Source organism: Cervus canadensis, chromosome 4 (assembly GCF_019320065.1).
Source record: "Cervus canadensis isolate Bull #8, Minnesota chromosome 4, ASM1932006v1, whole genome shotgun sequence".
Taxonomy (NCBI): Eukaryota; Metazoa; Chordata; class Mammalia; order Artiodactyla; family Cervidae; genus Cervus; species Cervus canadensis.
In genome coordinates this window covers 101,359,752-101,371,920 of record NC_057389.1, presented here as the reverse complement: position 1 = coordinate 101,371,920, position 12,169 = coordinate 101,359,752, and the positions used below count along the sequence as shown (strand labels likewise).

At 47.6% G+C, this 12,169-nt stretch overlaps 1 protein-coding gene across 1 annotated transcript in view; it reads right to left on the bottom strand.

The window, feature by feature from the left end:
- LOC122440649 (cytochrome P450 4F22) overlaps positions 1 to 12,169 on the bottom strand; it is a 36,776-nt gene that overhangs the window by 1,166 nt on the left and 23,441 nt on the right. The window contains exons 6-12 of the mRNA XM_043467149.1: positions 11,910 to 12,031; positions 7,209 to 7,476; positions 4,791 to 4,857; positions 4,552 to 4,681; positions 2,929 to 3,062; positions 1,957 to 2,021; positions 510 to 592 (exon numbers count right to left, since the gene is read on the bottom strand). Of these exons, the coding sequence (XP_043323084.1) occupies positions 510 to 592; positions 1,957 to 2,021; positions 2,929 to 3,062; positions 4,552 to 4,681; positions 4,791 to 4,857; positions 7,209 to 7,476; positions 11,910 to 12,031 (869 nt within the window). The remainder of the gene's footprint in view (positions 1 to 509; positions 593 to 1,956; positions 2,022 to 2,928; positions 3,063 to 4,551; positions 4,682 to 4,790; positions 4,858 to 7,208; positions 7,477 to 11,909; positions 12,032 to 12,169) is intronic.

Sequence of the window (12,169 nt, the reverse complement as noted above, 5' to 3'; positions counted from 1 at the left end):
ATGACCTCCCCCTCGGAGCCTCAGTGTTTCCCGGGTAGCTCAGACAGTAAATAAGCTGCCTGCAATGCTGGAGATCTGGGTTCGATCCCTGGGTTAGGAAGTTCCCTTGGAGGAGGGCATAGCAACCCGCTCCAGTATTCTTGCCTGGAGAATCCCATGGATAGAGGAGCCTGGCGCGCTACAGTGCATGGGGTCACAGAGAGTTGGACATGACTAAACGACTAACACACACTGGGAGCTTCAACTCACGGACAAAGGCATCATAGAGCCATTAAGAGCACATGAGCCCAGAACTCAGGGCTTGGCATAGAGTAGATATCTGATACCCTGGATGATATAAAAGGGTCTGATTTGGGGGCTTCCTGATGTATTGAGGGCACAAAAAGGGTACCAGGTTGGTGGACAGGACACCCCCAATGGTTTCTGCCCCTAACAGGCACATCCCTGACCTTCCACTGGCCTTGATGTTCCTCCTACACTTCATTTGGATTGGGGGAAATAAAAGTTACCTGGGTCCTGCAGAAAAGGGCACATAAGCCAATGGGGAGCGCTGCTGTGGGTTGTCTGGATCAAAGCGATAGGGATTGTACACCTAGGCAGAAGTAGATTGGGGGGAAGTTAAGGGGGCCTGGTTCTGGCCGTCCCAGCGTGGCCCCCCTCCCTCTGGGGGCCAGACCAACTGGACCAAGAGGTTCAGCCACACCCTCCTCCTTTCCATTTCCACCACAGGACCTTTGCACTGGCAGTTTCCTCCACATGGGACACAGTTTTCCCTGTTCCTCACACTTTAAAGTGTAAACATTTTCAGTTTTAGCTCACCCATCTCTTCTTTGGTATGGACTTTCCTCACTGTGTGAGCTAAACTGCTCTCCCCCAACCCAGGTCAGTTTTTGTTTCCCTTGTGTATGTATCACAGTTCAAAATGATCTTATTTATTTGCTTATTTTCTTCCTCCTCACTTCACTGTCTGCTCTGTGAGAGCAAAGACAGAGTGCCCCGGAGGGCCCTCAGTGCCCCATACACAGTAGATGCTCAATAAAGATTTGTTGGGGTTTCCCTGGCAGTCTTGGACTCCAAAATCACTGCAGATGGTGACTGTAGCCTTGAGATTAAAAGATGCTTGCTCCTTGGAAGAAAAGCTATGACCAACCTAGACTGCACATCAAAAAGCAGAGACATTACTTTGCCAACAAAGGCCTGTCTAGTCAAAGCTATGGTTTTTCCAGTAGTCATGTATGGATGTGAGAGTTGGACAATAAAGAAAGCTGAGCACTGAAGAATTGATGCTTTTGAACTGTGGTGTTGGAGGAGACTCTTGAGAGTCCCTTGGACTGCAAGGAGATCCAACCAGTCAATCCTAAAGGAAATCAATCCTGAATATTCATTGGAAGGACCGATGCTAAAGCTCCAATACTTTGGCCACCTAATGCAAAGAGCTGACTCATTAGAAAAGACCCCAATGCTGAGAAAGATTGAAGGCAGGAGGAGAAGGGGACGACAGAGGATGAGATGGTTGGATGGCATCACCAATTTGATAGACATGAGTTTGAATAAGCTCCAGGAGCTGGTGATGGACAGGGAAGCCTGGTGTGCTGCAGCCCATGGGGTCGCAAAGAGTCAGACACAACTGAGTGACTGAACTGAACTGAACCCTGGCGGTCCAGTGGTTAGGACTCCACGCTTCCACTGCAGGGAGCGTGGGCTCAATCCCTGATCAGAAAACTAAAAGCCCACATGCCACACAGTGCAGTCAAAAAGTAAAAAAAAAAAAAAAAAAATTTGTAGATATAATAAATTAACAGTGAATGGGTGAATAAATGGGGCGAGGGGAAGTACTCAAGCCCTGCACTTAGCCGTACCATCTGGCTCCTTGGGGAGGAGAAGAGGGGAGGCCTTGCTGACCAAGGTCTTAGGAGGAAGAAGATGAGAGAAGGGAGGGTTGGGGCAGGAGCTCACCTTGGAGTCAGGCCACACTGCAGGGTTATAGTGGGTCCCATAGATGCTAACCAGGCAGATGATTCCTGTGGGGAGGGGAAGGGTGAGTGGGGTCATTGGAAATGAGGGAAACCAGGACCTCCTCTGGAGACCTACCCCTCCCCCAGCTCTCTCCAGAGCCATGCAATTCCCACAAGCCATCTGCCACCCTTTCCTGCCCATCCGTCCTTAAAAACTTCTTCACCATCCACTGCCTTGCTTCTCCATTAGAGGTCCCCATAGCCTTCATCCTAGCTGTCATCCTGGCCACACAAGATCTTTCTCACTCACACATCTGACATTGCTCCTCCATAGCTCAAATACCTCCCATGGCTCCCTATTACCCCGAGGATCAAGTTCAAGTACCTCAACCATGCATTCAAGTTCTTTCACTATCTGTACCCTGAGGCTCTGCTCCATAAACATGTTCTCTCTTTCATTTCCCAAGACTCACCTCTCATGTTCCCTCTTCCAGGCAGCTCTCCCTGCATTCCACGCCAGATACAGTCATCGCTCCTTATCTGGGGCTGCTCCAGTCCCCGTCCCTCCCTGTAGCCCATCCCTCACCCCACGTGACTGGGAACATCCGTGCCCTGCTGTATCTTCCCTAGACTGGGTGGTACTCAAGGCTTGGACCTGGGGATGAGGCTTCACTGGATGCCCAGCCTCACCCAGGACAGGACCTAGTCTCCAGGGGATATCTGGCAACAGAATGAAGCCAATCCTTCTCTACCTACACTCTCACAGGGCCCACCCCATCATACCTACTCCTTCCTTTCTGCTTGGATCCACCCACCTCTCTCTCTCCAATATACACACACAACTGGATCTCCTCACCACCCCCAGAAGCAACAGGCTATAAATTGCCTACAAGGATAATGCACCTGGGGCAGGCATGGCCAGACCCCTGCAGGCAACAGAGCAAGCCAGCAACAGGGAGCACAAAGGGGGCACCTTTGGGGATGATGCGTCCATCTGGGAGCTTGATGTCCTCCGTGCAGCGGCGGGAGATCAGGGTCACAGGTGGGAACTGGCGGAGGCTCTCCTTGATGCACATAGTGGTGAAGGGCAGTTGGGTCAGGTCATCCCTGGGGAATGCGGAACAGTGGGTGACTAGAGGCCTGGCCATGGTGTCACCACCTCCCCTAGACACACACACACATGTGCATAGGCTATTAGGAGCAACTGCAGAAAACCAGTCCAGGATTTCAGACTTCACCCAACTTCAGGCATTTGCAGTTATGTCCTACACACACCTCTAATCCTCAACAGATAAAATATCTGCCCCCTGACCAATCAGAGCAGCGCTGGCTGGATGTCTTTGAGCCCAGCATTAATTCTCTAACTGATGAATTGTGTGGAGGTCAGGGGCACCCCAGGGATGTGCCAGGACAAACATAGAGACCTGGAGTAGCTGCGATTTACCAGCCTGAATGGATCAACTTCAGTATTTATAAACCCGCACATCATCTCCTTTTACTATATTAATTTTTTTCCTTTGGACTTCAGGGCCCAACATTAGATTAATTATAACTGTTCCTGATTAGGTTGTTTTCTCTACACTAACAGGCTATCTTTCAAAGAAATTTTATGCTGCTACCACAAAGGGCAAATGGCATCCCTGGTATAAAGAGATCCATAAATATAAACACCACTGGGACAACAGAAGAGAGGTATTGAATTCTGGCTAGATACCACCTCCTGCCTATTCTCAGAGCCTGAGGCATCTTCTCCCTTCCTTAACAAGGCAGATGAGCAAGGATTAGCAAGGTGTAGGATGGCATCAATGTAAGAGGGCATCAGCGTAAGATGGCATCAACTGAAAGTGTCTCCCTGAGGTCACAATCCCAATGACTGATAATGAACCAAAAGGAGCTTTCTAGTTGTTTGATGCTGCATAATGCTGTGTTTTCTTTGTATCACCCAGAATCAGCTCCACACAACACACATCTGAAGTAAACTAGATTATTATTCCTGATTCTTACACTTCCCCACTACATTGGAATTATGCACCATGCCCTTTACCATGCGATTCTGAGTACCTTTGGCTCGGATGGATGGAGTATATGTCCCACCCCACTCATGTTGGGATCAGCCCAGTGATAAGCTTTAGCTAATAGAATGTTACAATGCCTTGAGAGGACCGTGTCCAGTATGGCTGCTGGTCCAGGGAGAATGAAGAGACCTGTAGGACAGATCTGAATTCAAACCTCAGCTTGGAAACAAACTTATTCAACTCAGTGAAGCTCAGCAGTAATAAGAGAAATATGTAGATGAGAGCAAAAAAATATGTGCAGACAACAAATAAATGCTTGCTGCAAACCACTGAGCTTGGGAACTGTTTGTTACACAGCATTATTGCAACCATTGCTGACTAAGACACTCCCAACTAAGAATTCCTGCACTATGAAGAATGCCTATGCATTACTGTCATCCCCACTTTACAGTTGAAGAAACTTAAATTCAAGGAGTTTAAGTGACTTGTCTAAGGTTAGACAGACAGTAAGTGGTAGAGAGATTAATACTCAAGGCTCTAAACTCAACCTGCCCCCAACATCCCCAGGACCCGAGACTGACCACTCCAGTTCCTCCAGCTCCCGGCCTTTCATGACTTCCTGGATCTCTTCTCGGCACTTCTCCTGGTACTCTGGATACTTGGCCAAGTTGAACAGTACCCAGGATAGCCCACTAGATGTTGTGTCATGACCTGTAGGCAGATGAGGAGCCTAAATGGAGGCTGCCTGAAGGTAAGAGACGCTGTCCTCAGACAATGGGGCCCTTTCCCATCCTTCCCTAGCCTCACCCCACATCCTCACCCTCAAACATGAAGGTGTCTGCCTCAGCTCGGATGTCCTCATCTGAGAGTTCCTTTCCATCTTCATCCTGGAATGGGCAATAGACTACTCAGCTCATTTTGTCTCACCTGCCACAACCTAGGAGTTCTTCCAAAGTTAAGACACCCACTTCAGGACTTCCTTGGTGGCCCAGTGGTTAAGAATATGCCTGCCAATGCAGGTGTCACGGACTCAATCCCTGGTCCCAGAAGATCCCACATGCCGGGGAGCAACTCAGCCCATGTACCACAGCTACTGAGCCCACATGCCTAGAGCCCATGCTCTGCAACAAGAGATGCCACCGCAATGAGAAGCCTACACACCAAAACAAAGAGGAACCCCCAGCTGCTGCAACTCGAGAAACCCTGAGCAGCAACAAAGACGCAGCACAGCCAAAAATCAATAAATAAAATGTTTAAAGAGATCTCACATGCTGCAACTAAGACCCAGCGCAGCCAAATAAATAAATAAGTAAATAAATGAATATTTTTTTTAAAGACACCCACCTCTTTCTCTTAAGTCAAGCTGCAAGGGAAAGGATTCCAGGCAGGTGTGTGTGTGTTAGCCACTCAGTCATGTCTTGACTCTTTGCCACCCCATGGACTGTAGTCTGCCAGGCTCCTCTGTCCATGGAATTCTCCAAGCAAAAATACTGGAGTGGGTTGCCATTCCCTTCTCCAGGGTATCTTCCTGACCCAGGGATCGAACCCAGGTCTTCTGCATTGCAGGCGGATTCCTTACCATCTGACCATCAGGGAAGCCCAAGCAGACAGAGATATGCAACTTGTCCAAGAAAGAGGGAAAGAGAGCCAAAAGTGAGAGGAAGAAGGAAGTTTGCATTTCCTCGGCAGTTCTCATCACCAAGCATCCTGCCGGAGGCCTGACAAAATCTCACAATCAGATCTTATGATCGTCATGTTGTAAATGAGGAAACTGAGGCTCAGAGGGAAGACTAAGGTCAAATATCCATGAAGTGGTAGAGCTAGAACTAGCATCCAGGACCGTCTGAATCCAAAAGCCAGGCGCTGCCCAGAAACTCCACAGAAGCATCACAAACAGGTGACCACCTATCTCTGCAAGTGTCCCATTTCTCCAAGGTCTGTCTTAGTGCCATGGGCTGAATTGTGTCCCTCCCCACCCCCACTCCAGAACCCATGAGTTAAAATCCTAACTGCAAAATGTAACCTTATCTGGAGATAAGGCTTTTGCAGAGGTAATTAAGTTACAATGAGGTCATCAGTGTGGGCCTTAATCCAGTGTGACTGGTGTCCTTATAAGAAGAGCTGAGGACAGACACATACAGAGGAGAGACCATGTGAAGACACAGGTGAAGACAGCCAACTACAAGCCAAGGAGACAGGCCTCAGAAGAAACCAACCCTGCCATGACTGTGATCTCAGAGTTCTAACCTCCAGACTGAGAAGGCTGACTTCTGCCATTTAACCTCCCAGTGTTGGGACTTCCCTGGTGGTCCATTGGATATGCATCTACCTGCCAGTTAGGGGACAATTCAATCCCTGTTCCTGGAAGATCCCACATGCTCTGGATCAGCTAAGCCTGTGTGCCAAAACTACTGAGCCCACAGGCAGCAACTACTGAAGCCCTCCCACTTAGAGCCTGTGCTCTGAGGCAAGAGAAGCCACCACAAGGAGAAGCCTGTGCGTGGCAATGTAGAGTAGCCCCTACTCACCACAGCTAGAGAAAGCCTGCACACAGCAACAAAGATCAGCCAAAAAAATAAATAAAATAACACTTTAAATGCTATAAGTAAATAAATAAACCACCCAGTATCAATGGTGCTTTTTTTATGGCAAATCTGTGCTCAGTTGCTCAGTCATGTCTGACTCTTTGCAACCCTATGGACTGTAGCCCACCACTCCTCTGTCCATGGAATTTTCCAGGCAAGAATACTGGAGAGAGTAGCTATTCCTTTCTCCAAGGGATCTTTCTAACCCAGGGATCAAACCTGCAGCTCTTGTGTCTCCTGCACTGGCAGGCAGATTCTTTACCTCTGCACCACCTGGAAAGCCCCATTGCAGATCTAGCAAATGAATACAGTCTCACGTGTCCTATATCTGCATACATTCTAGATCCACACTGTATGAGTGTGCACTCGGTCACGCCCAACTCTTTGCGACCCCATGGACTGTAGCCCACCAGGTTCCTCTGTCCGTGGGATGTCCCAGGCAAGAATACTGGAGTGAGCTGCCATTTCCTTCTCCAGGGGATCTTCCTGACTCAGGAATCGATCCTGTGTCTCTTGCATCTCCTGCACTGCAGGCAGATGTTTTACCACTAACGCCACCTGAGATCCACCTTAGTTTGGATTTCCCACAGTTGTGGCAACTCAAGAGGAAACTGTCCCAAGCAAGAGCCCACCCTCCAGGGTCCCCGTCTCACCTTGGCCAGGAGCAGCACGTCAATGAAGTCCAACGTCTTGCCCTGCCTGGCCTGAAACCAGGCCTCAGCCCCCTGCTGGCGTAGCGCCCGCCGCCGCTCCTGGATGACCTCTGTGGTGAAGCTGTGCACGATGTCGCAGGCCTGCCGGAAGCGCCGCCCATCAGCCGTGCGGTAGTAGATGAAATCGAGGTAGTGATGCAGGCGGTACTGGCGCCGGACCACCAGGGCACTCAGCTCAATGATGGCCGAGATGTAATCACTCATCTTCCTACCAGGGAGAAAAAGGGACCTGAGCATCGGCCCTCAGACAAGCTCCCTCTCTCAATGGGCAGGTGACGGAGTTGTTGCTCAGTTGCTAAGTTGTGTCCGGCTTTTTGTGACCCCATGGGCTCATCTGTCCTTGGGATTCTCCAGGCAAGAGTACTGGAGTGGGTTGCCATTTCCTTCTCTGGGAGATCCTCCCAACTCAGGGATCGAACCCATGTCTCCTGCATTGGCAGATGGGTTCTTTACCACTGAGTCACCTGGGAAGCTCCCAGGTGACAAAGAGCAGCCCTGAATTAATTTTATTTTCTTATTTCCTTGTTTGTTTGTTTGTTTGCCTGCACTAGGTCTTAAGTGCTGCATGCCGACTTTGTCTAATTGTGACAAGCAGGGAGCTACTCTTCATTGAAGTGCACAGGCTTCTCACTGTGGTGGCTTCGCTTGTTGCAGAGAACAGGCTCTAGGCCCACCAGCTCAGTAGTTGTAGCACAGAGGCTTTGTTGCTCCAAGGCCTGTGGGGCTCTTAATTTCCAGACCAGAGATTGAACCCCTGCATTGGCAGGTGGACTCTTAACCTCTGGACCACCAGGAAAGTCCATTTCCTTGTATTCTGGATGTCCTTCCATCTGGAGCCTCACTGACTGGACAGATACCACCCCTCCCAGGACTAGCTGTTCCTCAGAGGCAGCAAATGACTCACCTAGGAGCATGCCCTTCTTTTGCAAACCAACCAATCCAGAGTCCATACTCCAAACATTATTGGGCTGAACCACTATACCCCTACCTTAATTATCCCAGGGCCAGGCACTGGATAGCTTGGGGCACCTCTCTGCCCCAGAGCCAGGTTAAATTATTCAAACTATCCAACCCTAGGACTTCCCTGGTGGTTCAGTGGTTAAGAATTTGCCTGCCAATGCAGGGGACACAGGTTGGATCCCTGGCCCAGGATCCTACATGCCTCAGGGCAACTAAGGGCCTGTGCCACAACTACTGAAGCCTGCTGTCTAGAGCCTGTGAGCTGCAACAAGAAAACACACCTCAATGAGAAGCCCACACACCGCTGCAACTCAGAAGAGAGTGGCTTCTGCTCACGGCAACTAAAGCAAGCCCACACGCAGTAACCAAGAGCCCACATCAAAGACTCATCTCACCTATAAACAAACTTTTTAAAAAACTTGGAAGAAAAAAAAAAAAACTACCCAGTCCTAAGCCTGCATACCCTGCCTTTCCCATTCCTTCCCATAGAAGGCCCCCTGACAATGTTTCTGCATGCTTCCTCCTGGTGCTTCTCCGGTTAGCCTTGTGTCTTGTGGCACACCACCACCCCCTTCTTGGAAATGATAAGTAGCAAACTATCTTTTCAATGGCAATTGCTTCCTCATCTGTAGTCCTCACCATAACCTGAATAAAACTAAATTCTAGGCACATTTTAAAACAGGCCCAAAGAGAAATGAGGACTTCCATATAAATGAAGCATCACTAAAATTAAATGTCTACAATCCACAGTGTGGGAGAAAATGTTTGCAAATCATGTATCTGATGAGGAGCTTGTATCTAAAATATGCAGAGCACTCTTAAAAAGTCAATAATAAGAACTTCCCTGTGGTCCCATGGCTAAGACTCTGCCCTCCCATTGCAGGAGGCTCAGGCTTGATTTCTGGTTGGGAACTGGCTCCCACATGCCATGACTAAGAGTTCACATGTCACGACTGAAAGGTTCTGCATGCCACAATGAAGACCAAAGATTCTGTGTGCTGCGACTTAGACCTAGCACAGCCAAATAGATAAATAAAAACTCAGTAATATAAAAGACAAATAACCTAACTTTAAAATGGGCAAGGAGTATGAAAAGACATTTCTCCAAAGAAGACATACAGCTGGTCCATAAGCACATGAAAAGATGCTTAAGAGTATTAGCCATTACTGTTGTTTTCAGGCGATAAGTTGTGTCTGATTCTTTGTGACCCTGTGGACTGCAGCACGCCAGGCTTCGCTGTCTCCTGGAGTTTGCTCAGATTCATGTCCATTGAGTTGGTGATGCTATCTAACCATTAGGAAAATTGACCATCATCCATTCAGTTCAGTTCAGTTCATTTGCTCAGTTGTGTCCAGCTCTTTGTGACACCATGAACCACAGCCCACCAGGCCTCCCTGTCCATCACCAGCTCCCAGAGTCCACCCAAACCCATGTCCATCGAGTCGGTGATGCCATCCAACCATCTCATCCTCTGTCGTCCCCTTCTCCTCCTGCCCTCAATCTTTCCCAGCATCAGGGTCCTTTCGAATGAGTCAGCTCTTCACATGAGGTGGCCAAAGTATTGGAGTTTCAGCCTCAGCATCAGTCCTTCCAATGAACACCCAGGACTGATCTCCTTTAGGATGGACTGGTTGGATCTCATTGCAGACCAGGGGACTCTCAAGAGTCTTCTCCAACACATTATCCATTAGGAAAATGCAAATAAAAACTACAATGAAATACCACTTAACCCCAACTCAGATGGCAATAATTAAAAAGATAGATAATAACAAGTGTTGCTGAGGGTGTAGAGAGACTGGAGCCTGCACATACTGCTGGTAGGAATGTAAAATGCCGCAACCAATTTTGGGGAAAAGTTAGGCCGTTCCAAAAAAGATTAAACAAAGAATTATCATAAAGACCAGTAATTCTGTGATTAGGTATGTACCCAAGAGAATTTAAAATATTCACACAGAAACTTGTACACAAATATTTATAGCAGCATTGTTCATAATAGCCCCAAAATGGAAATAACCCTAATGTCTTTCAACAGATGCTTTGATAAGCAAAACGTGGTGTTATATTGTACTGCCATTTAACCGCTCAGTCGTATCTGACTCTTTGCAACCCCATGGACTACACCCCGCCAGGCTTCTCTGTCCTTGGGATTTTCCAGGCAAGAATATTAGAGTGGGTTGCCATTTCCTTCTCCAGAGGATCTTCCTGACCCAGGAATCGAACCCACATCTTCTGTATTTCCTGCACTGAAGATGGATTCTTTACCGCTGAGCCACATTATATGGTAAATGGAATGTTATTCAACAATTTTTAAAATTAATTATTGATAATTCAACTACAACATGGGTGAATCTGGAAACAATATATTTACTGAAAGAAACCAGACATGAAATTATGTGTCTACATGAATTTTATGGAAATATACATGAAATTTCCATAAAAGACAAATCTACAGAGACATAGGGAAGATTAGTAATTGCCTATGGTCTGGAGGGCAGGTGGGAAGTGGGGGATGAAAGAATAATACAATGATACAGGGTTTCTTCTCAGTGAAAATATTCTAAAATCAATTACGGTGAAGGGTGCACAATTCTGTGAGTAGACTAAAAGCCATTGGTTGTATAATTTAAATGGGTAAATTGTATGGTCTATCAACTACATCTCGGTAGAGTTGTTATTTTGAAAAAAAGAAAAACTAAATTGCAAAGGGCAGAGCTGCCAAGAGCTGTCCTCAGTTCTTAAGTGTGCTTGTTGTTTTCATGCATTTATCACCAACTGCCGTTTTCTTGTTTATTTGTTCATGGTTACTGCCCCTCTTCCCACTAAAATGTAAGTTCCTTGTCTGTGTTGTTGACCACTGTGTTCTGCTCTAGAGCTGGGACATAGCAGGCACTCAATATATATTTTTTGGATCAAGTAATGAATTAATTATGAAGGCCATCTCCACCTTACCTAACTGAAACAATACCACTACAAGGCCCAGAGTAACAGAGTCAGCAGCTTGTTGTTGAGGACCTACTATGTGCTATAAACTTGACAGTCGTTATGTCCCTTATTCCTTATATCCCCACTTGGACTAGAAGCTCCAAGGAACTGAGAGTCAGTGCTCATCACCATATCCCCCATAGCTAGCATAGTGCCAGGCACATAGTAGGGGGCACAACAAACATTTGGTGAATGAATGAATGAGCAACCAGGGCAATAGTCATTTTACTTATTCACTCAACAAATATCCACTCATCATCTACTGGGTGCCAGGGCAGTGCTACATCATTTTAACCTTTAAGCATCTCTCAGGTCAGGGACTGTCATTCTTATTTTACAAACAGAAAACTGAGGCTCAGAAAGTGTGGGGAGGGACTCTTTCCAAAGACTGCATACTTTTCATGGAAGAATGAATGAAACTTAGCACTCACTGAGCATCTACTGTGTGCCAAGCCATTGACTCATATTATCTCATTTAGTTCCCCTACGATGACTATGAGGACCAGATGGAGATGTGCGTTTTGGGGATAAGGAAGCAGGCTCAGAGAGGTGATGTCAGTTTCCCAGAACCACACAGCCTGTCGTTGGCAGAGCACCAACAGCCTAGGAATGCCTAAAAGCTAAGAGTTTTCTTTCTCCTCTCGTCACCTTGCCCCTGAAGCAGCTGGCTCTCTGCTCCCTAGGGAGGCCATACTCACTCCTGGCAGTTGCTATTGTAGCTGAAGACACATTTCTGAAGACTGTCCAGGGTCATGAGGCTGACATGCTCAAACATGTCAAGGGAGACCTCCGAGCCCTCTGCCAGGCGCCGCCATTTAGCCTGGAAGACAAAGACACATGACAAATGATCATGGAGACCACAGCCTTTCAGCCCGGCTGATAATAACCCAGTTGCAAGCTCACCACAAGCCCACTTCATAAGTACAGGAAGTGAGGGCTTCCCTGGTGGCTCAGTGGT